Source organism: Artemia franciscana, chromosome 11, assembly GCF_032884065.1.
Source record: "Artemia franciscana chromosome 11, ASM3288406v1, whole genome shotgun sequence".
Lineage (NCBI taxonomy): Eukaryota > Metazoa > Arthropoda > Branchiopoda > Anostraca > Artemiidae > Artemia > Artemia franciscana.
Window position 1 is genome coordinate 25,889,894 of NC_088873.1, and position 27,938 is coordinate 25,917,831.

Sequence of the window (27,938 nt, forward strand, 5' to 3'; positions counted from 1 at the left end):
CTTATCAAACAGTTCGTGGTAAAGGACTTTAAGCAAGGTACGACCCGGCTAAATAGTAACAGAAACCATAAAAACAGAATTTTTATACCAATAGATATATTAAAAGAATTGACTTATTATGGTGAATCCAAATATATCAGTTTTTTTTTTAATTTAGTTTAGTTTCAAAGGCTAAAAGCCTGAGAAAACTTGCCTGATTTTCGTAAAAAGGAGGAAACAACCCTGAAAAGCCATATAATCTTAATGACAATCACATCAACAGATTCAGCGCATCAGAAAACCCTGCTGTAGAGGTTTCAAGCTCCTATCTGCGAAAATGTGGAATTTCGAAGTTTTACCGGGTGAAAGATAACGGATGCTTTAATTATTTGTTTTGTTTTTCCTAGGAGTGATCATATCGTCCCAGTGATACTAGAATATAGAGATTCTTTCAAATGAAAATTGAATATTCTAGTGCTCTTCTTAAGTAACCAAAAAGATAGGAGGGCAAATAGCCCTCCCCCACGCCCATTTTTCTCAAAATCGTCAGATCAAAATTTTGAGGTTGCAATTTTGTTCAAAATATTGAAAAAGCTAAAAAACTATGCCTTTGGAGATAACACAACCCCTTACAGCCCCTGGGTAAAGGTCTTTAAGTAATAAAATTTGCCCATTGTCATGTATAGTATTCGTTATTGGGAAATATTCATATATTTTTCAAGTGGAGGGAGGAATTTTCTGACGGAGGGATTTTCCAGAGGAGTAATATCCTTTCAATCCATCCGAGTGGGCCTATATCCCACCATTCAGAGTGGGTCCATATCCCATCACGTTAAGCAGGCTCATATCCCATTACTTTGAGCGGGCCCACATCCTATTACTTTAAGCGGGTCCATATCCCAATTTGCTATTAGAGACATCGGGTCTATCGAGCATCTTTTGTTACTTAATCGTTTCTGGTTGATAAGGAAATTTCTCAAAGCATGATTATCTGAGTTTCGTTCGCTAAGTATGATGTTCAATAATTGAAGTGAGCTTGAAGTGACATGACGTCTAAAAATCGTAGTTTTGGTATGGATTCTAATATACAATTAGCAGAGATCTTTTTGAACTCTAATGATATCGCCACGGTTGTTAATTATTGATAATTGATTATGTCCAAAACTGGCCTTGTAACACTTTTAGTAATAAAATGGTCCTGAGCATATCAGTTTTCCATTCCCGGGGCTTGCGAATGAGGTCCCCAAAATTCCCATCCAGGACCTAATTTCCCCCAAATGGGTCATGGGTCCCCCTACAGGATCTTGTGTCCCCCTACAGGTTCCCAAGTTCCCAAGCCCCCTAAAGTTTTGCTCCCCCTCCCAAATTTTCTTTTTTTATATAGATTTTTTTAATTTTATTTTTAAGACAGCCCTATGAGGGAAATGATAAAATAAAGCATTATTGAAAAGATTTGCTTATGATTAGGGTATGCATAAAGTTGAAATTAATAAAGTCGTACGTATTTTAAGCGATGATACGACAGCCCTAGGAAGGAAATGATACAATAAAGCCATTTCAAAAGTATTGCTTAGTATTGGCGAATGCATAATGTTGAAATTAATAAAGTCATATATATTTTAAGCGATGATACAACAGCTCTATCAGGGAAATGCTATAATAGAGCCTTTTGAAAAGTATTGCTTGGAAATAGGGTATGCATAAAGTCAATATTAATAAAGCAGTATATATCTTAAGCAGCGAAACTACACCTCTATGAAGGAAATGAAAGAATAAAGCCTATTGAAAAGAATCGCTTAGTATTGAGGTGAAAAATACACCTTAAGAGATCAAAAATTTTTCGTATAAAATACAAAATACTTGTTACAAAACAAAAATTAATTCTTACAAAACAAAGATAAAACCTAGAGTATCAGAGATTTTTAAAAAACAAAAAATACTTCTTACATACCAAATAATAATTCTTACAAAACAAAATACATCCTAAGAAATCACAAATTCTTATTATAAGATACAAAAAACTAATTAAGAAACAAAAAATAATTCTTGCAAAATGAAAATACATCCTAAACAACCACAACTATTCTTAAAAAATACTCTTCGCAAAAAAAAACTTTTTACCAAGCAATAAATAATTCTTACAAAACAAAAATACATATTAAGAAATCGCAAATTCTTATGATAAAATACAAAATACTTCTTGCGGAACAAAAAATAATTCTTACAAAACAAAAAATATCCTGAACAATCATAAACTGTTCTTACAAAATAGAAAATACTTAAAAAAAAATACCTCCTAGGAAATCACAAATTCTTATTACAAAACAAAAAAATATTTCTTACAAAACAAAAATAATTCTTAAAAAAAAGACATCCTAAGCAATTACAAATTCTAATTACAAAATACAAAATGCTTCTTCAAAAACAAAAAATAATTCTTATAAGACAAAAATATATCCTGAAAAATCAGATTGTTCTTACAAAATCCAAAAATACTTCTTACATAGCAGAAAATAGTTCTTACAAAGTAAAAAACAATTCTTACATAACAAAAATACATCCTAAGAAATGACAAATTTTTATTGCATAATACAAAATACTTGTTACGAAACCAAAAATAATTCTTACAAAATAAAAATACATCCTAAACAATAACAAACTGCTCTTACAAAATACAAAATACTTCATACAAAACAAAAAAAGGTTCTTACAAAACAAAAATTCATCCTAGACAATCACAAATTCTTCTTACAAGAAACAATATACTTATTACGATACGAAAATAATTCTTACAAAGCAAAAGTAATTATTACAAAATAAAAATGCATCTTAAGATATCAAAAATTCTTACTACAAAATACTTCTTAAAAAACAAAAATAATTCTTACAAAGCGAAAATGCATCCTAAATAATGAAAGACTGTTCTTACAAAATACAAAATACTTATTACAAAACAAAAAATACTTCTTAAGAAGCAAAAAAAAATAATTCATACAAAAAAAAATAAATCCTAAGAGATCACAAATTCTTCTTACAAAATAAAAAATGCTTCTCACAAAACAAAAAATAGTTATTACAAAACAAAAATAAATCCTAAGCAATCGCAAATACCTATTACAAAAAAATACTTCTTACAAAAAAAAATTCTTACAAAAATAATACATCCTAGACAATCACATGTTCTTCTTAAAAAATAAAAATTTTTCAAACAAAACAAAAAAATAATTTTTACAAACAAAAATATATCCAAAAATTCATCAAATAAACCACGTCAAATTTAATTCATCCTTTCAAAATTTATAAATAATAGATTTAAACCCTCTAGTCCTTAGAAAAAAATTCAAGGAATAAACAATGATAAATGTTTTTTCAGAATTATGTTTTGTTTTGTAAGAAGCATTTTTTTTTGGTTAGTAAGAAGTATTTTGCATAATGTAATAATAATCTGATTTTGTGGATATATTTTTGTTTTGTAGGAATTTTGTTTGTTTTTCTAAGAGTATTTTGTAAGAAGAATTTGTGATTGTTTAGGATGTATTTTTGTTTTGTAAGAATTATTTTTTGTTTTGGAAGAAGTATTTTTTTGTAATGTGTATTTGTGATTTCTTAGGATGTAATTTAGTAAGAGTTATTTTCTTTTGTTTTGTATGAAGTGTTTTTTGTGTGTAACAAGTATTTGCATTTTTGTAAGAACACTTGGTAATTTTCTCAAGATGGCAGTACTATCTCAAGTACTGCCATCTTTTAAGTTTTGGTCATAGATGGCACCACACCTGAAATTTATGCTAGGTTGCAATGATTTAACTGCTTTCAAGCTAGGTTCACTTAGGTTCACTTAGTGTGGCCCACCTCACTAAGTGAATCTTTGCAGTATTTTCTGGTTGGTCATCGGAAGCAGTTAGTTTATTTAAAACAAAAATACATATTAAGAAATCAGAGATTGTTCTTACAAAGTACAAAATACTTTTTACAAAGAAAAATAATCCTTAAAAACAAAAATACATATTAAGAAATCACAAATTCTTATTACAAAACAAAAAAATAATTCTTGCAAAAAAATCCCATTAAATCACCAATATCTATTACAAAAAATACTTCTTACAATATAAAATACATCCTAGAAAATCACAAATTCTTCTTACAAAATACAAAGTACTTCTAACAAAAAAAAAAAAAAAAAAAAAAAAAAAAAAAAAAAAAAAAAAAAAAAAAAAAAAAATGATTCTTGCAAAACAAAAGTATACCAAAAAAATATCATATTGTTCTTATAAGATACTTCTTACAAAACAGAAAATACTTCTTACAAAGCAAAAAAAATAATTCTTATAAAACAAAATGTCATAGTTTATTCCTTGAATTTTCCTAAGGACTAAAAGGCTTACCTCTGTTGAGTATCAAGTTTGAACTGATGAGTTAAATTTGATGTGGTTTACTTAATTAATTTTCCCAAGAACGAATAGCTTTATCTCTTGTTTCCGTTATTTTTTTGAGTAGGCTACTCCAACGGTTAGAATGGTGGTTCAAAACTCAGAGATGCAAGAAGAGGGATTTTTACACATGGACACTACTATCAGACTCATAGGCGGTATTTAATTCATCTGTTCAAACTTTGTATTAAATAGAGTTAAAGCTGTTCATTCTTGGAAAAGTTCACTGAATAAAACATGTCAAATTTATTCATTAGTTATACCTTTTGGTCTTTACAATAAACCGTGTCAAATTTAGTTCATCTGTTCAGTTTTCAGTTTTGACTTGTAAGAAGTATTTTGTATTTTGTAAGAAGAACTTGTGATCTTTTAGGATGTATTTTTGCTTTTTAGGAATTATTTTTTTGTTTTGTAAGAAGTACTTTTTGTTTTGTAACCAGTATATTGTATTTCGTAAGAACAGTTTGTGATTGCTTAGGACGTATTTTTGTTTCGTAAGAATTTTTTTGTTTCGTAAGAAGTATTTTGTTTTGTAAGAATTATTTTGTTTTGTTTTGTAAGAAGCATTTTTTGTTTTGTAATAAGTATTTTGTAAGAACAGTTTGTGATTATTTTAGAATGTATTATCGTTTTGTAAGAGCTATTTTTGATTCGCCAGAAGTATTTTCTATTTTGTAATAAGAATCTGTGATTTCTTAGAATGTATTTTTGCTTTGTAAGAATAACTTTTTGCTTTGTAAGAAGTATTTTTTTTGTAAGTACAGTTTGTGATTGTTGAGGATCTATTTTCGTTTTGTAACAATTATTTTTTTTAGTAAGAAATATTTTGTTTTTTGTTATAAGAATTTGTGATTTCTTTGGATTTAGTTTAGTTTTCTGCGAGTTATTTTTTGCTTTATAAGAAGTATTTTTTGTTTTATGAGCAATATTTGTATTCTTTAGGAAGAACTTGTGATCTTTTAGGATGCATTTTTGTTTTGTGAGAATTATTTTTTGCTTTGTAATATTTTTTTTTTATTTTGTAAGAACAGTTTGTGATTGCTTAGGATGTATTTTTGTTTTGTAATAATTTTTTTTTGTTTCGTAATAAGTATTTTGTATTATGTAATAAGAATTTGTGTTTACTTAGGATGTATGTTTTTGGTAAAAATTGCTTTTTTTGCTTTTTAAAAAGTTTTTTTTTGTTTTGTAACAACAATCACTGATTTTTTTGGATATATTTTGGTTTTATAAGAATTATATTTTATTTTGTAAGAAGCATTTTGTATTTTTTAAAAAGAATTTGTGATTATTTAGGATAAACTTTTGTTTTTAAAGATTTTTTTTGTTTCGTGTAAAGTACTTTTTGATACGTAATAAGAATTTGTAATTTCTTAGGATGTGTTTTTATTTTGTAAAAATTATTTTTCGTTTTGTAAGAAGGATTTTGTAAGAAGAATGTGTGATCTCTTAGTGTGTATTTTTTACCCCAATACTAAGCAAAACTTTTCACTGGGCTTTTCTTTGATTTCCCTCATAGGACTGTCGTATCATCACTTAAACTGAATACGACTTTATTAATTTTGACTTTATGCATACCCATATGCTGAGCAATACTTTTCAAAGGCTTTATTGTTGCATATCCTTCATAGGGCTGTCGTATCATAGCTTAAATATATACAACTATAAATTCCGACCTTATGTATACCCCAATACTAAGCAATCCTTTTCAAAAGGCTTTATTGTATCATTTCCATCATAGGGCTGTCATATCATCGCTTAAAATATATACGATTTTATTAATTTCGACCTTATGCATACACAAATACTAAGCAATCCTTTTCAAAAGGCTTTATTGTACAATTTCCTTCACAGGGCTGTCATATCATCGCTTAAAATATGTATGAATTTATTAATTTTGACTTTATGCATACTCCAATCATAAGCAATCCTTTTCAATAATACTTTACTCAGTCATTTTCTCTCATAGGGATGTCGTATTATCGCTAAAAATACACAAGAATTTACTAATTTCGACTTTTTGCATACCCCATTGCTAAACAATACCTTTCAAAAGGCTTTATTGTATCATTGCCCTCATAGGGCGTTCGTGTCATCGCTTAAAATACATATGACTTTATAAATTTCGACTTTATGCATACCCCAATACTAAGCAATACTTTTCAAAGATAAATTCTAAGTAAAAAAAAAATGTCACTACAAACGTTATTTTTCTAGAAGGAAGAATCTTGTTTTAAGGATACTTTATGTCATTTTAAGGAAAGAAAAACTAACCTAGTTTGACTTAACAACTTAGTTAATATATTTTCTAATTATTGTAACTTCTAGTGTGGTAAGGCCCTAGTGACCTATGGACAAATTTTAGTTTTTTTCTTTCTTAGTCGTCAGCGCAGAATTTTAATACTTCTAGTCACAAACTATAACTTGTAATTTCGTCTCATGGGAATATTTTCAATTCAAATTGAAGTATTTCTGAATTTTCTTGTCTAATAAGTGCTATTGATATATGCTCACCAACTTTTTGCAAATGGGTTCAATTGTATTTAAAGTTTGTGCTGGAATAATATTTCCATGCTATCAATTTTAGATCAAAATTCTGAAATTTATACTACTAGTATATTTAGATGCAATAGCATATAAAGCAAATTTTAAAATGCAATATTATAAACTTTATTTAACCTAAAATAATTTATAGAATTTAAATTTTTGCTATCTAGTTCACTCTTTGCTAGGCATATAGATGATTTTATTCTGTCATGATTAACATAAAAGGTATAGATAATACCTGCTGTACTAATTAATAATTTACAAACCAGAGTAGATTGGGTAAGAGAAATATACCACATAATAGCTTAAACTCGGACACTCTATTTTCGATGAAGAATCTCATTACAACTGCTTTGTAATATTTACTCCGGAGGAAAGGACTACAAGGATTGAAACATCCTATGGATTTTATTAGCTACAAAATAACCCAAAACACATTTTGAGCCCCATACCTTCTTCCAAATAAAAATTCTTGGTACGGGGCTGGCCAGTAAAATAGTAATATAAAGAGTATGATAACTTACCCCAGCTTCCGGAAAGAACTATTGCGTGGCTTTTTAATCTGGTTACTGCACATGAGGAATCTTTACCAGCATTTTCTACAATTTCCATAAATAACATCATAGCAATACTTAGCTGAGTTGCAGAAGAAAGAGAAGAAAAAAAGCTGACTAGAGAATCAGATACTGGATACAAATAGATCTGAAAGAATAAAGTAATAAAATTGATAAGCTATCTTAGACACACTGTTTAATTTTCGAAATTGAAAAACAAAAAGCAAAATATGAGAAACTTAATACTTGAAGTTTGTACTTATTTTCAGTTTCCAATACAATCAACATATTCAGAAAATATAATACGGATATGTCTTTTCTTCCCGAGAGCAAAAGCTTCTGACCAGCAAAATAAAATAAGTAAAATAAGATTCTGGTCTCATTGTCAAATATCATCGCTAATATTAATAGTTGACCAGCCACTAAATATCTATTTTCGATTTGTTCCGTTAAAAAGAAATTGAGCTAAAAATAATAAAAAAAACATTTCGTTATTTCCCATTGAAGCAGGAAAAATTCATGTTCATTTGCTTGAAATTTGTTGTTTAATTTAATTTATCCTGCTTTTGGATGCATGAGCTTAATTAGAACTAAAACACTTCTAAAAGGTTGCGTTTTATCATACATTTTACGAAACGAAAGAAATCTATCCTTTTCCTAAGAATTGGCTTTCGTGTCATGTTTTCGATAGATCGATTACATAATAAAATCGAATGTTTGGGACTTCTGAAAATGAGAACGAGGCAAAAATATCTTAAAGAAAATGAGATAGCGAGGAAAGGGAGAGAAATTTAAAACCAAAATGAGTATATGATCTGAATCAATTTCCCAGGAGGAAAATAAATGAAGAAGGACAGAAAAATAAAGAGAGAGGACAGAATTAGAAAGATTGGATTATCTCGTCTTGAAAAATTCTATTAAAAGAAGAAATTAGTGTCGCAGGATTGACATTATGAACGGATATAAAAAATTTAAGGCCTTCGTTTTATTCTTTTAACATGCTTTGACATTGCTAAAACTTTCTCATCATAGTCCAAAAAATAGATTTATCCTGCTTGGCATCTTCAGTATTCGAAAATAAACGAAAACAACTTCTGACAAAATTGATTTGATTATTATTCTTTCTTTCTTTGTTTTAAAAACAGGGGAGCAAGGAGCGTTACGAACAAACAAAAGTGTTCTATACACGACCTGGTGTTTGTCTTTTTTAATAATAAATTATTCAATCGGTTAATTCTTCGCTGCACAGTTGATAAATGGCTAGGCCTGACTTGCTAAAAGATAACAAACTGTGTATTGGTCCAATAGGAGAGAAGCCTGCATAGTCAAATAAACGATAGGCAAACAAATAATAAAAACACAAAAAAGTAATATTCCTATGCTGAAAAAAATTTAGATGGGGTACTGATATATGTACAAGCATAAAACACATTTATATCCATTTTTCAGTATAAGTTCAATTTTCCAATATATTTGCCACTCTCCCGACGTACTATCTAATATATTTCCCAACTATCAATTATAATGGAAAATTCTGCATTATAATTGTAAATCCGAGCGTGATTAACAGTGAATAACCTGAAAGAACTTCAACACAACTATTCCATTTTAATTTCAAATGTCCAGTGCACATAAAGTCAATTTCCATTGGCTTTGTATCCTTGATGTTTCCCCAATAGGTCTTCAAGGGAGAAGTGCGTCTATACACTTGTCCTTTTGTGATGAATGATGGTGGGAGAAGGGGGAAACCTCCTCAGATGGTGATGTCATAAAGTGATTCATTAAAATTACATCAGCAATTACTTTAATACTTTGGTAAGTATTATAAGATTTTAGAGCCTACTTACTAAAAATAAACTGGATTCTTATGGAGTGCTATCTAGAGATTATTTGGAGATCCAGTGTAAAGGAGACAACCATATTCGAAGCTTTAGGAAAGTTTATTAATGGTAATCCCGACGTCATTTCAAAATGAGTATAAAATAAACAATTAAGTTATCTTTCTAGTACAGGAGAACCTAGTTCTGCATTCCAATGGATTATCCAGGGAAGATTTACAGAGGATTTGAACAAGAAGGCCGTAAAACAATAGAACTAAACTTAATAAAACATGAAGTTATGAGAGTCACAGGATTGAATTTTTATTTCTGATCATGCAACAAGGAACCAGCGGCATATGCATTCTATATTTCTCGTATAATAATTTATAAAAAAAATTCTCACGCGTCAAAAGATCTCACATTTCAATGCTGGTTTTGTAAGATCTCAAATTTTCATGGGGGGGGGGGGGGTCATAAGATCCCCTATCACAAATTTTCAAGAATATCTCAAATGCTCATGATGTATCTTTTCTTAATACGAGGCATGGTTCGAGCCGGATCCTTACTTGAGCAGTTCGCTTCCAACCTAATTCACCAAAAAGACAAGTTACCATGAGATGTAAAATGTACCTCAATACAAAACCTTCTGGTTTGAAAAATCCTCGGGGTGTTTATGGTATATAATATCGGTTATGGTATAAAATAAACAAGAGCTAAGAGCTCATATGGCACTTGTGACGAGGTTGGAAGAGCCAAGAGCTCATATGGCATGAGCTCAAGAAAAATTCTAAGAATCAATAAATTAATTTAAAAGGAAAATCAGAGGCTTAATGCCGATCAGGGTTTAAGATAAGAACTCTTAGACAAGAGGTCCTTTTAAATATCAAAATTCATTAAGATCCGATCACCCACTCGTAAGTCAAAAATACCTCATTTTTTTCTAATTTTTCCTCTCCTTTCAGCCCACCAGATGGTCGAATCGAGGAAAACGACTTTATCAAGTCAATTGGTGCAGGTCCCTGACATGTCTGCCTAACTTCATCGTCCTATCACGTCCAGAAGCAACGAACATGCCAAAGAACTGGACCCCCCTAACTCCTCCAAAGAGAGCGGATCCAGCCTGGTTTAATCAATCACTTATCTACGACACTTGCTTATTCTATCCACCAAATTTCATCACGATCTCTCCACTCTAAGCGTTTTCCAAAATTTATGATTATGTAAATTGGTATATGATTATGTAAATACCAAGTGCCATAAAAATTGAAATCCAAACAAAAAAAAACGACTGATTTAAATTTTTTAATTCAAACTAGAAAAATATCTGAAAATCTTAAAATTAGCTTGTTTTTGTTTAGATAAATTCAACTAGCTAAGCTTACAGGTTTGAAAGCAACCAGTCATACAATGTCAGTGGGAAGACCCAAAAAAATTACTATTTTTCAAATGAAGATTCTCTTTTTTTCTACAAGGGATTACAATAATTCAACAACCTCAAGAAAGAAAACCAAAAGTTTGAACCTTAGTACATATCGTTGTTAGAAATCGGACTAGCTTCAAAAATCAAATATCTTTGAAAAGATTCAGTTTGAAATAAAATTAAATTGATTAAATAACAAAAAACTGGTAATTGCAAAACATTTATATATATTTTAACAAGGGATTACAGCAATTTAAAAACTTAAAAAAAAACAAAAGTACGAAGTTTAGTAGAAATTGTTGTTAAAGATACATCATTACCAAGTTTCTTTCCTTATAAGTATAAGCAATGTCTTTTTAAGACATAAAGAAAAGTTGAAAAACTTCGCTAGATTTGTTAGATAAATTCAACTATCTACGTGATTAAGCTTATAGATTTGAACACAACCAGTTATATGATGTCAGTAGGAAGGCCCAAAAAACGAAAATTTGGTATTATTACAAATGATGATTCTCTGTTTTGACAAGGGATTACAACAATTCAAAAACCTTAAAAAGAAAACCAAAAGTTTAATCTTATAATATCGTTGTTAAAAATCGAAAAAGCTTCAATAATCGAATATCTTTGAAAAGACTTTAGTATGAAAAACCATTAAATTGATTAAAGAGCAAAAACTAGTAATTGTAACTATTACCAAGGCAAAAATTTTTGTGGTGCCTGAGCAATAATTTTTATGTTTTGATTCAAACTAGAAAAATACCTAAAAATCTAACAATTAGCTTGTTTTTTGTTAGAAAAATTCAACTAGCTACGAGATTAAGCTTACAGGTTTGAACACTACCAGTTATTTAATGTCAGTAGGAAGACCCAAAGAGCGAAAAACCCAAATATCGTTGTTAGAAATCGGACTAGCTTCAATAATCAAATATAAAGAGCAAAAAACTGTTAATTGCAAAAATATTTGTATATATTTTAAAAAGGGATTACAACAATTCAAAAACCTTAAAAATGAAAACCAAAAATTTGATGCTTAGCAGAAATCATTGTTAGAAATCGGACTTGCTTGAATAATCGTATATCTTTGAAAAGACTTTAGTATGAAAAGGCATTAAGTTGCGCAAAGAGTAATTATAAAAATATTTGTATATATTTTAACAAGCGATTACAACAATTCAAAAACATAAAATAAAAGAAAACAAAAGTTAGTAGATATCGTTGTTAGAAATCGGATATGCTTTCATAATCAAACATCTTTTAAAAGATTTTGTGAAAAGACAGCAAATTGTCTGTGGCTAACAGCAGACAATAATTGCGGACCCTAAGACAAGGGACAATGAGAATCTACACATAGAAGCTTGCCGCGTGTCGAGTGCCAGGGCCCGGCGGCTGGTAGTTGCAAAAAAATCGGACTTGCTTTAATAATCAAATACATTTGAAAAGAATTCAGTATGAAAAGACAGCAAATTGTCTCAAATTATCTGTGGTTAGAAGAAAAGCGACAACGATAATCCATATATAGAAGCCTGCCGCGTGTCTAGTGATGATGGGGCCTGGCGCTCCCGGTATTATATATATATATATATATATATATATATATATATATATATATATATATATATATATATATATATATATATATATATATATATATATATATATATATATAACTTCGAAGACCACACTGCCTTTCCATGACGAAAGTAAAACAGTTCAAAATAGGGATGAAACCTTTTAATTGACAGTGAAAAATATAATTATTTAACTGGATATTTCGAACACATATACAGTGTTCATCATCAGCAGTAAAACTAAAAGACATGAATAAAAATAAACAGAATTTATACCTAATAAACTAATTACATATAGTTTATTGCTCTTATTTTTTTCAATGCAACAGCCGAGGCAAATCTCCTTGACCTTTTCGGTTCCGGTTCATTAGATTTAACTGACGTATTACGTGGACAGAGGTCATAGCTCTTAGGTGAAGTGATATTTACTTTATTTGACCTCAGTAAATTATCATAAATTGAGTTCAATCCAAATTCACCTGTATCTCTGTTTATGGAATTATTCTTGAATAGAATTTTTTTAATTTCGATTGTTTCCCTGAAAAGTTTGCTTTAAACCTTGGTCCCTAGAAATCAAAGAAACATTTTCAAACAAAATAAAATGATTTGGAAAATTAAAGATATGCTCCGCGAGGGCCGACGTGAAATCTTCAGGTTTGGTATTTTGCTTTAAAGACGATGAAATGGAATTATGATGTTGTAGCAATCTCGTTCTTAAATTCTGGTTAGTACCTACTAACAATAACAGATTTTTGTCATTTTTCTCCGGTCATGCCCGCCAAGTAAAAATTGGTTTAATCATATCTTTAACTGACCGCATTTTTAGAATTTGTTCTCCAAAATTCATTGAGGAGGAATTATTATTGCTAAAAGACATTTTAATAAGTAACCATTATCCGGGTTGGTTAGTTGACCAGACTTTTTCGAAAAGAAGGAAAAAATTTCTAGAATGTTCTGACGGTACTCTGGAAACAACAGAAAAGAAAGATATCTTTTTTTCTCTACCATATGTTCCAGGTTTGAGTGAAAAACTTAAAAGAATTTTACAAAATAATGGTTTAAAGCTAGCTTTAAGAGGTAGTAATACTTTGGCAAGTTTTTTAAATTCTAGAAAGGATCGGACTTCCGTAGAGCAACAAAGTGGGGTTTATAAAATTCCATGTACTTGTGGAAGCTCTTATGTGGGACGTACTAACCAGAATTTAAGAACGAGATTGCTACAACATCATAATTCCATTTCATCGTCTTTAAAGCAAAATACCAAACCTGAAGATTTCACGTCGGCCCTCGCGGAGCATATCTTTAATTTTCCAAATCATTTTATTTTGTTTGAAAATGTTTCTTTGATTTCTAGGGACCAAGGTTTAAAGCAAACTTTCAGGGAAACAATCGAAATTAAAAAAAATTCTATTCAAGAATAATTCCATAAACAGAGATACAGGTGAATTTGGATTGAACTCAATTTATGATAATTTACTGAGGTCAAATAAAGTAAATATCACTTCACCTAAGAGCTATGACCTCTGTCCACGTAATACGTCAGTTAAATCTAATGAACCGGAACCGAAAAGGTCAAGGAGATTTGCCTCGGCTGTTGCATTGAAAAAAATAAGAGCAATAAACTATATGTAATTAGTTTATTAGGTATAAATTCTGTTTATTTTTATTCATGTCTTTTAGTTTTACTGCTGATGATGAACACTGTATATGTGTTCGAAATATCCAGTTAAATAATTTTATATTTCACTGTCAATAAAAAGGTATCATCCCTATTTTGAACTGTTTTACTTTCGGTATGTATATATATATATATATATATATATATATATATATATATATATATATATATATATATATATATATATATATATATATATATATATATATATGTGTGTGTGTGTGTGTGTATATGCTTAAAAATGATGAATTCTAACAAACATAGTCACTGCTAAAATTATATATACAATATACTAGAAAAAGTAAATAAAATCACCTGCTTATCCATGCTTTTGTATGATATATTGGAGCAGATAAACGTTGAAACAACAGATAGACAAAATTGAGCCTTAAGCGTCAACAGAGTGCTTGGAAGGCGTACCAGTGTCAGTATTAGGAAAATAACTGTCAGAGAAATAAACATAATGGATATTACAATGCCAGCTAATAAAATCAGAAGGTGTTCCGTGTTCAGTATTGGGTCAATCTAAAACAGAAGAAAATCAAAAGGATGAAACAGAATCATCTAAACAAAAATTAACGTTCTATACTACATATTTCGCTTCTATTTTTTATTGGATTAGCATCAGGATTGTCATGCTGAGTCGATGACAAATCACTCGTTCCAAACAATATTGTTGACTTCAGTCTCGATAATTAACAGTTTTACTTCCAGGTATTCTTACATTCTAAGTTCAAGATAACATCTGATATTCTTACATCAAGTCTCATTGACCCAGCAAAGGCTTGAAGAGATGCTACTTCTCTCAGTAATTAGATAAATATCAGTTCTAAGGGAATACTCTTCTATGGTCTAAGTCTGTTGTGGCTCTTTTGCACTTATGTTACTAAATCATTCGCTAGAAGATATTTTTCTGCACATCTTCTTTTTGACAGCCAGTGTTTGAATTAATAGTATCCTATCTTAAATTAAACAGTCAGCCATAGACATTTTAACTCTCACTTTCAATACAATACTATTCAGCTATTGAAATATATCAAATTTTATTGGTAAGAGGAAACTTGTGTTTAAATAGAATAATTTACAAAACATTGTAAATCAAATGATACAAAACAAAACGATAAGAAACCATGCTTTACTATCCAGCTAAATTTGAATTTTGGAATTTTGAGGCTTAGAATTTTGGAATTTATTTACTAAACATAAGATAATAAAATCAAAAACGGTAAAAAGGGACAACGTGTAAAGGAAAAGAAAAGGCATATTTAAATAATACACCGTGAATCACCTCCTAAATACTTTGTAACTGATAAAGTTTTTTTTTGGCAAATCTGCTAAATCAGCAAGATCGGTACATAGATTTCACGATTTATTTAAAAAATTATATATTGTCTCTTCATAACAATTAGCTGCGATAAAACAACTCTGAAAAATCACGCTTAAATCCACCTAAATTTTCCCAATAGCTATTTTGGCTCTATATGAGATTTAAAATCAGCATCAAAATGCGATTCTTTTGATGTTACTATTGTTATGAAAATTCCGTTTTTTAGAGTTTCGGTTACTATTGAGCCGGGTCGCTCTTTACTACAGTTCGTTACCACTAACTGTTTGACAACAAAGGGGAAACTATATTCATTCAAAGTTTTACGCTTTGCTAAATTTGATTCCATTTTTGGTTTATTTTAATAGCCACAATGCTGGCTTAAAACCGGAACAGTATTCATTTAACTCTCAGTAGCTTTAAACCATTTTGAAAGCTCAAAACTAACTTAGAAGTTTAAACTTACACACCTAGAGGGGTGAGAGTCGTGTAGTTAAGTTAGCTCAGACTCAAATTTACGAGAGTTAGTCACAGCAAGTGGTGTATAACTATAGAATATTTAGTGTAGAACAAAAGTAGCAAAAGACTTGTCAAATATTCGTGGGAAGGCACCTACGTGTGAATGTATTGCAGTGAGGGGATAATTATAATAGGTTAATCCTATGAAAATTATTGCAAAATGATATTAGCATAGTAAGTAAGGGTCACGGGGAGCAGAGGACCCCTATGCAGGAGCTAGTCTAGAATCCTTGTTTATAGAATCCTTGTTCCCTGTGTTCACTAAGTGGAACCTCCTGAGCCCTGAACCTCGCAAGTCTTTGAACAAGATGAATGAAGCGAGAAAACAAACCTACATGTTTTGCAGACACTGTAAATTTGTTAAGTATTTTTCCCTGTCTGACTTAAGTTTTGAAGTAAAAAAGGCCCACTGATTTTGGACAGTAAATCTAGTTACAAACTATTCTTAGTCACCACTGATTATTTTTGTGGCTTCTTCTCATCATTCTTATGCTGTTTATTTGGTATACCGCACCATAGTACTATCAGTTCTCCATTTTCATTATTAATATTGTTCTTTGATGCAGAAAAATTTACCAGAACGAGTCTAGCGTGCTTCCCATACAGATGTCCAATAAAAAGTGGCCCATTGGATGGACCTTAGGGTAAGATATTTCTCTTATCCTTATTTTTATCCTTTATGCTGGTATGATCATAAGCCCTCTAGATTCCTTGGCACTAAAACGGAAAAAATTCACTTTTTACATTTTTCATTGTAACCTAGCGACACCCATTGCAACAAACAGCTGGAATTGGAGTTCTGTCACTGCATTCAGCATTTAATGCAGTCCAATAAAAAGTCAGTACTCATGGTCATAAAAAAAACTTATAAATGCATACATTTTAGTAGAAAAACAAATGTTTAGTGCCCTCTTGAAATAAGAACCAAGCAAGGATATACAATCTGGATAATATGAGGGCCATAAGTTGGTCCCTGAGGCTCAAGCCCCCTCTTTGTCTACGCCTTCTTCGACATATTAACCTTCATTAGAATCAGAATCATTCGGAAGTAATTTATGAAATGTATTAAATATTCCCTTGGAATAAAACGTTGTCTTTAGTTGACAAATTCGCTGCAACATTGTACTTATTCGCCCCGCCCCTTTCAAAACGATATTGCGTGTGTTTTCTGTGTACTAAAACCAAAAGCATTTTTTTTTACAGTGCACGATAATGTAACAGCAATTAAGATTTTACAACAGCATTATTACAGATTATACGTAAACAGATAAAATAAAGGTTAAATTTTGTAATTCTAGACTTTCGTCATGGTGATATTCTGATTGAGCGATATCCCCCTGTTTAACAGATCACAAATATATGCATAACTGTAGTATCAGCGAGATGTAACATACCAACTTTTCCACTATAAAAGATGGGGAGGGGAGAAGGTTAGACCCTCCAGTCATACAAAATGCCAATTTTTACACCATTCCGATTTTAACATGGTTTAGTCTGTCCCCATTAATACTAAAATGTATGAATTTATAAGTGGCGTACATACAGATAATAAAACAAGAATAGCTGGTCTCCTTTTATAGCAACAAAAAGAATGAAAGGATTTGGTTACTTTGCAGTCCTCACACGAGTAAAGCCATGTTGCAAGTATAATAAAGGCTAAAATAATAGGCCTTGGGAGTTCAGACACTCCCAAAAAGAATAGATAGTCTCCTTTATAGCAACCATAGGCAGAATTTATTTTCCTTGGTTTTAAGTAATTCTTTTCATCTTCTACTGGAAGTGTTTTAAACTTATCGAACTAAAATAGAGTTATTTATTATCTATTATCTAGTTTTTCTTCTAGTTTTAAATTCAGAATCGAACAGAAGATATTTTAGTCACTGTAACTTGGAGTAAAGACCATCAGCTATTTATCTATGCTTGGTCCACTTGAACTCTAAGTACACTATTTATTACCAGGCAACCTAATGTAAACTTGACTTACCAAATGGGAAGTGGTGTATTGAAATAGCATATATGTTCCATGAGCATCGCATCTACACTTGGCTATTCTTCCTTGTACATCGGGATCGCGGCACATCTCCATATCCCATATAATTTCTTCTCCTTCTGTTCCAATCAGTTTCCCACATCCAAAGGAAGAATCCCTAAGAGTCCTTCCTGAGACGCTTACTGATAAACGGATTATAATAAGGAAGCTGTCTGATTGCTGAGATGATGTAGATGATTGCAGAGACGTTAGCTGCTTTGGAGGTGAGAATGGTAGACTTGAAAATAAAAATGACCAGTGACTCGTTGGAGGGATGAAGGGATAATCATTCCTCTGGATTGTAGTATTAAGGAAGGATGCAGGGTTAACTCGCAGAGATTTCCCCCTAGGAATAAAACTATAGATTAACATACTACAGCTTTAAGAAATGTGTGGTATAGTGATAGTAACACGAGTCACTACTGTCTTTAGCCAATATTTCCTAATAAACTAGAAGTAAAAAGTACACGGCTCGCTTAAAACATCGTTGTTTAAACCAAATAAACTAGTCAAATATAATTTTTCGCATCGGTAAAAGTAATATACATTGCTTTTTTTTGCAAATCAAGTGTCGCCTGAAGTTTTAAATATGAAGGATATATTAAATATTTGCATTCTTTAAAGAGTATTTTAAAATTTCGGTTGCATTAGGAACTTGTTTCTTTAACAAAGAAACAAAGTTTTGTCTTATTAAAGCTTGAATTACTACTCTAGTTTAAATTATATAAAAAATAAGTTCTTTCAACTAAAAGCAAGGAGCATCATTAAAACTCAAAACGAAAAAAAAATAGTTTGCATATGAAGGGGTTACCCCCTCCTCAATACCTTGCTCTTTACGTCAAACCTTTAACACTTTTAAAAAAGCTTCCTAATCTAATTTAAACGGCACTTTTGTTTCGGAAGTTTTTCGTGAAAATGGGACAAACAGTCAAACTTTAGCGTAAAGACCAAGGTACTGAGAAGGGGGATAGTCCCTTCGTATGCAGAATAATTTCTGATCATTTTAAGTTTCAATGCTGCTCCTTGATTTCTGTCGAAAAAACTTGTTTTTTTTTATTTAATTTCTGATCGTTTTCTAAATGATACTGGTAAATCTGGCACGCCGTCCATGAGAAACATCCTCCGCTTGCGAAAAATTACTCTGTGGAAAGTTCCGTAAGAACACCTCATTATTTTTTCTTAACTCCATTTAGTCCAATGAATCAGAAATAAAGCTTCTAATTTCAAATTACTGATTCCTTTTTAGTTTTAAAATTACTAATTTCAAATTAGCCTAAACTTGAAAATACCTTCGCTTTTTATATCTGCCATAATAATTTGCCAAATCGTAAAAGGTATTGACATCTCCTTGTTTCAGAGATAGCAACAATTGAAACATTTGAACGGTAATAAGAGCCAATAGACCCAATTCAGTCCAGTTATGTATAAGACAAAATTTAATATCGTAAAGGTTACGACATTTCAATTTCTTTACAATTAATGCCCAAAAATACGGGAAAAACTACTTACTTAAAAAGAGACTAGAGATTGGCTAAGATTTATAGAAGGGACGGAACAAAAACCAGTCTCTCAACAAATCTCGATTAATCGCTAAATAAATAAGACTGAGAGATTGAGGGGAGGTTGGGGTTGTCTTCTGAGGAGATCAGACAGGAGAGAAGGGGAACTTTGGTAAGTAACCTTTCTTTAACTGATAATGGCAACCACCTGCCTTGTCTCAATTTTTTTTAAAGTATAGATAAAATAGCAATTATAAAACCTTTTTGTCACTTTGTTTAAGCCGAGAGAATCCTAATTTTTTGAATTAAGCTATCAAGTAAAACTCTTGAATTCCCTTTTTGGGGTGTGGTCTTAACTTTAGTTAGAGCAGTATATCCTCTTTGGAGGACTTACATCGTTGGGGTGGTATAGTTACCATGACTTTGTTCCTTGGACTTAGATATTGTACTAAAGTATGTTCAAACCACAGCAGAGGGCTATGGTTACCTGTTAAATGGCCTAACATCATTTGTAGATACTTATTTTATTCGGTTGCAAGTCTTATGATTTTTCGTTAGCTTTCTTCTTAATGAAGGCTGCGTCTGTCTAAAACAAACACTACTGAAGCATAATTCAATCTAAGATTAATTAATCTTAAGATTGCTCCTTTCTTAAGAACTCGAGTGAGTCCCTTCCCAGTAGCAATAATAGTTGGTATGAGGTTAGAATAGCCAGGGGTTTAGGGTGGAATAACTCATAACAAGAGAGTGAAACCTTTAAGGGCGTTGTACTCCATTTTTCTAGGATAGTGTTTCTTGGAACTTAGGCACTGTATTGCCACGCATAGAAATTGAAATTGCCTAGACTCCAGTCCTGTTTATCTCCTACATTCATTCTCTAAGGTCTATACGATAAAGACTAAATCCAGAGGAAAATTTTATTCCCCCTCTAGCTTGTTCTTTTACCTCCTCGATCCTCTCTGGGCCGTATTTACGACCAAGTAGCCGAAGAGTTTATACTAAGAGGCTAGAAGGAGAGGAGCGTTATTAGTCAAGCTAAGAATTTAAAGCTTTTTCCAGTCAAGGGAAACCAGTCAAGGGTCTTCCCTGTTGAAATTAAGGTTTACATAGGGTCCAAGGAACACTTATTCTTGCTAAGAGAAGTAATTAGTAAATACAATGTTTTGAATTAAACTGATAAATCTGTGTCTAATCAATCAAGGTTATTCCACGCTCTTCATTCACCTTAGAGCAATTTAATTTGTTCTTGCATTCTATTTTGAGTATAAAAGTGGTAAAATTAACAGAATTTAACTTATTTGATAACTTAGACTAAGAATTATAATAGTACAGACCTGAGCTTTAATTAGTTATCCAGGCGTGCTTTATTAAAATATTTAGTAGCCCCAAGTTTACAATAAACCTTTTTTTTTTCTTGGTGACGACGCTTGGGTAGTAGAAACAGCCTTCTTGGAACTGGAGACAGACACTGTATTCGACTAATTAAATCCGAGGAGAACCGTTGGAGGAGGTTTTATACAACAACACGAAATGCAACGTTTTCTCCTCTTTTTTCTTTTTATCAAATTTAACAATAAAATCAAGTTGTCGCTGAACTTTGAGTACAAAAGAACTAAATCACCTCAGTCTATTACGCTACCAAATAAATTGTTTGTTTCTTCAAGAGCTTTGGGTAAATTATCTTATAGATTCAAATAAATACATTGAGGAAGAGAATTAAGTACTGCAGGTTACCCAAAGTCTGTTTAAGGCAGAAACCAGACGGGTTTCTATGGCCAATTTCTGGCCCTAGAAACAGGATAATCTTATAGTTTCTTCCTTGGAAAATAAACTCCCCCTGCAAAATTTCTTCCGGACAATAAAATTTCTTGTAAAATTGAAGTAAAATTTCTTGCAGATGGTTCGTCCTACAAAATTCTCCTTTGTATACTTTCATTTGTAAAATACTAATTTCTAATTGTTCTTCGGTCATTCCGAAAATAACTTCCGTAGACATTATTTCCCAGAAATCCAAACACGTTGAAAATATCCCCCTGACATTTCTCCCGGAGTATCATCCCCCGCAACATTGAATAGGCAAAGAGAAATAAGACCATTGAAAAGAATTTCATATAGGATTTCTGTCATCCCCCAGTCTGAAATTTCCCCTAGAAAATTGACCCCCGGAAATTCCCCTTCACCGAAAAAATCGTCCCCTGGAAACTAGCCCCAGTCACAAAATTCCCCAGAAAATGTCTGTTCACTGCCCAATAACAAATACTATAAGTAAACAATGGGCATATCTTATAACTAGTAGACCTATTCCTAGGGGGAGGGGTCATGTTTCCAAAGGCATACTTTCAGGAATTTTATTGATATCAGAATTCTGTTTTTTTCGGGTTTTGGTTACTATTGAGCCATGTTGATCCTTAATTACAGTTCGTTACCACGAACTGCTTAAATTTATTCTGAACTTTAAAATACAGCTGAAATATTTCCGCCATGTGTTCTAGTTGTATATTCTCAGATGTCTTATGAGTATATATAAAATTTAGCCTAACAAACAAACTAACTGGAACAACTGTGAAAGAAATAAAAAAAATGTATAGAATTGGAAGTCCAAAAAAAAAATTGCACTGACAGTCAAATCAAATGTGAAAAAATATTAGTAAATAGTATCCCTTCAACGAATCCTGTCTCAAATATATCCCATCATTTCTGTCACACACATATCCCACCATTCCTGTCACACAAATAGCCCTGTATTCGGAGGACAAGCATATAGCGTTATTTCAGCTTTTGGTGATAAAAAATTTTCTGGAAACATCACTTTCCAGGTGTTATTTCTGGGCAGTACTCCTTTCACATGCATATGCCAACATTTCTACGACATACATATGGCGTTATCCCAAATTCTGGTGATAAGAAAATTTCCTGCAGACACTGCTTGGCAGGTGCTACCAGATGGCCCTATACTCCAACCGGCCAGTACTTCCATCATTCATGCAACAAATGTAGTGTTACATCACCTTCCAGCGATAAGAACATTCCTGGAAACATCGCTTGTCAGGTGTTATTTCAGCGCACAGTACCCATCTGGAGAGCATTGCGTGATCATTGATTTTTTTTTTATTTTGTTTTGTTGGGATTTTCGGAATTTATGACCTTTTGGATCTAAAAATTTTCGTTTGACTTAGTATTATTTTTTTAGAGGCTCATTTTCTTAACTAAGAATTTTTTGAAAAATTTTTTGGGACTTGCTAGGCCACGTTAAATTTGTTGATAAATCAATACAATGGTTCCTGACAGCCAGTAATCCCATTAAATCTGGTCTGTAAAGCATTTGGTATTGTATAATCATTCTTGTTGTCGATGAAACAATACAATGGTCCCTGATGGCGAATAATGCCATTGCATGTGGTCTATCGAGCAACTGGTATTGCGTAGTCTTTCATGTTAAACAGCAAAATGGTTCAAGACAGACAGTACTCCCATCGTATATGGTCTGTTAAGCATCTGGTATTGCGTAATCATTCATTTTGTCGGTGAAAAAATACAATTGTTCTCGAACTAGCACCATTGCGTAAGATATCTCAGATTCTGGTGAAAAATTGTTTGTCAAAAATTTGATATAAAAGAATAAGAATTGCCCCAAGTTATTGTCATTAGATGAAGCGAGCTCAATAGGTTTCAAGGATGTTTAGTGTTTTCGATTGTGAATATATTAGCTTTAGGAAGTCCTCGTGTGGTGTAATTTTTGAGTGTGCATTTTTATTGCTCAATATGTTCAGTGAATTATCAAGGTGTCACCGATATGTGCATTTTAATATGCATGTCTACAATAGAAACTTATGGAGTAGTTTGTTAAGACGATCAGTCTTGATTTAGTCTTGCAAGTGCGAACACCTCTTTTGATCTATTGGATTTTAAAGCCTGTTTTGGACTTGAATTAATTAAGTGCTGCAAACTTGAATTAACTCAGTGACTGCAGGTAATTCAGTTGTTATTTCATAATATTTGCTATGGCTCAACTTGACCTAGATTCAGAGTGAATATATTCTTTTTTTAGATTTTAAACCTGCATTCGGTTTATACTCGGATTATTTCAGTGACCATAGATAATTTTTAGTTTCATATAATTAAGAAGCGTACTGGGAACAAGCAGAAGGGGGGAAGAAGCCTCCCGCAAGCGACGTATTGTACCCGCCGGTATTAAGTTACCCGTAAATTGCGGGGAATAGTTGAGGGGGTCCTTACACTTCCCTTGTTCCCAGGTTCCTTCATTCATTGTGAATCATCCCTGTGAGATAATTTATTCTGAATTAACTGACGCTTGATTACGAGCTTGGCTCGCCCCTGCACTAATTTTCGGACTGGTTACTGCGGCCTGATTAGCAGCGAAAATGGATAAAAATAATATCGTTTGGAATGCGGTATTGAACTTTGTGTCGAGGTCAATGCTCGCTGGCATAAAACACCAGCTGATTGTAAGCCGTGCTGTGGAATTCTTCAGTAGAGATGACATTCTAAGTGCAAAAGAACTGTTGCTGTTAAAATCTGGTCTACCGGACCCCTTTCGCAAGTCACTGAAAGATGATGAAAATGTTTTGGATATAGCCAAATTCTTTGTCAAGTCAGCAAAGGAAAAATCGTGCCTTGCTTACCTTCGTTATTTTTGGACCTAAGAAACCCGGCTTGTATGGAGGAGATAAATGCATGTATAACTACTAAAGTAAACGACATGTGTCGTCGTTTTGACGGCCTTATGGAACGTATTAACAAAGGTGAGTTCCACGTTTCTACCCATACCAGCCCCTCTAGTGAACTTTACGCTCCTCAAAAGGTATCATACTCAGTCGTTGTAAAAAACCCTCCACCCTTGAAAACACCACTGGAACGAAAGAACTTTATCGAATCTGCATGTGGCGAAGCTCTAGACGCCTCCAAAGTTGAACTAAGGCCTGGAAGGAACGGTTGGTGCATGACTGTAGCTCACAAGGCTACGGCGGAAAAAATAGCACTAGCGATCAAAAATAAAAATTCAGAATCCGATGCCAAAGTAAAAACCCCTTTGTACATAGGACTGATTAAAGGGATTCCTGAACCCCTTGACGCAGAGGTCATTCAAAGTCTAGTTTCTGGATGTGAGAAAGCCGAACAATGTGGAAAATCACGCGCATTCAAGCTTTATTTTCCAAGTCGTGAATCTCTTGATACTGCCACAAAACTGTCAATGAAAGTGGGCTTTGAAAGTTTCAGAATTCAAGAATTTGTCTTTCTTCCAAAACGTTGCTACAACTGCCATGAATCTGGCCACATAGCGGCCCAGTGCAAAAACGTATCGAAGTGTGCCCATTGTGCTCAAAATAACCATGGAGCAACGAAAGAAAATCCCTGCCAGAATGCAATGCGGTGCCTAAGCTGTACAAGCACCCGACACACATGCTACAACGCTAGATGCCCATCTAACAAGTCAGCGAAATTAATGACCTCAAACGCCCAAAATGAATGAATTTTATATTGACAAGCGTTTCGTCTCCTGGAATATGAATGGTAGTCTTAGTACCAAAATTACTGTGCTTGAACAACTCTGCCTCACCGAAGAAATTATTTGTCTCCAAGATCACTTTCTTTCTAACGACAGTAGAAATATATTCGATGCCTTACCATCACACATGGTTCATTTTGTACCAGCGAAAAAACCTAAGAAACGAGGGCGCCCCTCGGGTGGACTTGCTACGCTAATAAGTGGGCATATCAACTCCGATTTGTTCGCTAGTTCCGACCATTTCTTAGCAGTTAGAGTTGGCGAGACTGTTATAATAAATGTAACCTGCCCACAGACTACAGAGACGATTGCTCCGAAATGAAGTTTGCTCTAGCCTGCAAAGGACTGGGGTAATGTATAGCTAAAATTAGTGCTTCTCATCTCCATTGGATTTTATTGGGGGACTTTAATTGTGATATATCCAAAAGTAAAAGCTCGCGTTCAGCTCTTCTGCTTAGTCTGATTCCAAATGAAAGTGCTCTTGTACCGAAAGCGGGTGACTTTACGTACATTCACCCTACCGGATCAGTTTCTAACCTTGATCATGTCCTTGTATCTAGTAGTATTTTTAGTCGCTCATTAACAGTAGATGTGCTACGTGATTTTTTTTGTTTCTGACCATTTACCGCTATCGTTCCGAATCACTGCACCATTTTATCGAATGCGCGCAAATCGACCTTTAAAATGGAGAACAATCATTGAATGGAGTAAAACCGATTTGACTCAGTATCAGTACTGGCTTGATAATCTACTTTTGAAGATTAAAATACCTTTTGACTTGCTCCAAACATTAGTACCTATTCCCACGTCTGAAATTCGTCTAAAACTAAATATGTACTCGTCACTTATTTCGCATGCACTACTACAAGCGGAATTGCACTCTGTCCCTCGATCCAGAGTCCGTGCTGGGTCACAAGTTAAGGGCTGGTCCGGGAACCCATCCCTTGTTGAAGCCAGAAAGGCAAATTTTGGCTCGGCATATGGATAGAATGCGGGAGACCCAAGAATGGCATAGTGAACCAAATACGGATTTCCACAAAGCGCCATTTTTCCAAAGAACTGCAAAAACATAGAGCCACTTCGTTCTGAAGTTCATTCGTTCTGATTTTTCAGAAAAGATAATGAGTAATCCGACGCTTCTGTGGAAAAGTTTGACCCGCAACCAGAGTGAAAGAAACGCTCCGTCAGCTAATGTCTCTGCTGAGGCCTGGCAACAACATTTTTTGAAGGAATTTTCAGAACCTGATTCCAAAGTAGAATATCCTCTTAAATGTGATCTCAATCGGATACTGTCAAAAAAGACTGTATCCACGTTTATTGTTTCATTGTCTGATATTATGAATTCTGCGCAAAAAATTAAGAAACCTTTTTCAAGGGGTACAGATAATATTTGTGCTAAACACATTCTTCTTGGAAGTCCCCTACTACTTTGTCACCTTGATCTCATGTTCCAAATGGTGTTCACAACTGGAATAGTTCCAACCTCATTCTCTTCTGGTCGTCTTACTCCTGTTCCAAAAAAAAATAAATCGCTGAATGAGTGTTCTTCATATCGCCCTATTACAGTTGCTACCACTTTCTGCAAGATTTTGGAAACACTCGTAATGCCAGAACTTACAGATAAATGCTACATGCCGCCATATCAGTTTGGCTTCCAAAAAGGCCTAGGGTGTGCCCACGCGCTTACTGCACTGTCGTCAATACTTATAGATGCTGATAAGTCTGGTGATTCGCTCGTCCTAGGGAGTCATGATGTAAGCCATGCTTTCGACTCTCTGATTCACACACAAATTCTCCTTGAGTTATATAAACGGGGAGTTGACACGTCTGCCATTCGTGCTTTGTACGATATGTATAACCATCTTGCTGTTGTAATCAAGCTACCTGATGGGACCATAACACGTTTCGTTATTCCAGTCCGTCGAGGCGTCAGACAGAGTGCCCCTACCTCTCCAGTTGCCTTTAATAACTGTATCCTGAAAGCCCAATCCAGCGCAGTTCCTTCGTGTATTTTAAAAGGGATTCATGTGTCACTAATCGCTTATGCAGATGATATTTTTAACCCCAGTCGAACAGTACAGTCGTTTGAAAGAAATTTTGCTATTTTAAGTAAAGAATACGCTAAGATTATCCTTCCATTCAATAGAGAAAAATCGGACGTGGTTCTGTTCAACTGGGTTGAAACTCGAGCAGGATTCACTATTAATCTCGACGGCGCGCCAGTTTCCCCAAAATCATAAATGAAATATTTAGGGCTTCCTTTTGGTGACACTCTTAAAGCAACTAGAAGGCTCTTGATCCTTCATTTCCAACGTCGAACAGCAACTGCATACGGAAGCTTGGTAGCAAACAAACTTCGACTCAACCGCAAACTGCTAGCGATGACCGAGACGACCGAGACGAAGAAACTTCGGCGAATCTATTTCCGGTATGCCAAATACCTGCTTGCCCTTCCACCATGGTCAAGCAACTCCTGGGTTATTAAAAGATACGGCATCATAGACCCGAATGCTTCTATCAGAAAAGCATAGAAGCTTATAATAGTAGAATTGGTCGGCACCCATGGAGCGCTATTTTGATTCAATGAATGTTTCGCTTTTGTATGTTTTAATTGTTTTTAAGTAAGGTGAAGTGTTGGAAAGTTTTTTGTGAAGTTTTTTAGGTCATTTCCTTTTTCCTCTTTTCTTTTATTCACATTATACTCCGTTTTTCATGTGTATTATAACGGGTTATAATTAAATTAAATTAAATTCAATTCAATATTGAGATTTATTATCAAGTGATACCCGCCATCTTGTGAAGGTGGGAAGGAACTGAATACTATCCAAGACGAAGCAAGAGAAATGGGTAGTTTTTTGGATTTGAAGCATTGTTTGCTAGGGAAAATGTGCCTACGGATAAACTTTTAATTGTATAGTGCAAGCCGAATATACCAGTATTCAGTTTAGAAGACTTTGAGTGTCTCAAATATCTGTATAGAATGCGTAACCCTGAGGATGAGATACGATTTCTTAGTATATGGATTCCCAGACAGATTCCTTCTCGGC

General features: G+C 33.0%; 1 protein-coding gene across 11 annotated transcripts in view; it reads right to left on the reverse strand.

Annotated features, from left to right (window-relative positions):
• LOC136033020 (uncharacterized) overlaps positions 1-27,938 on the reverse strand; it is a 408,980-nt gene that overhangs the window by 30,002 nt on the left and 351,040 nt on the right. For all 11 annotated transcript variants that reach the window (XM_065713569.1, XM_065713568.1, XM_065713566.1 and 8 more), the window contains 3 exons: positions 17,821-18,211; positions 14,309-14,518; positions 7,478-7,655 (listed from right to left, as the gene is read on the reverse strand). In XM_065713569.1, coding sequence (XP_065569641.1) covers positions 7,478-7,655; positions 14,309-14,518; positions 17,821-18,211 — 779 coding nt within the window. The remainder of the gene's footprint in view (positions 1-7,477; positions 7,656-14,308; positions 14,519-17,820; positions 18,212-27,938) is intronic.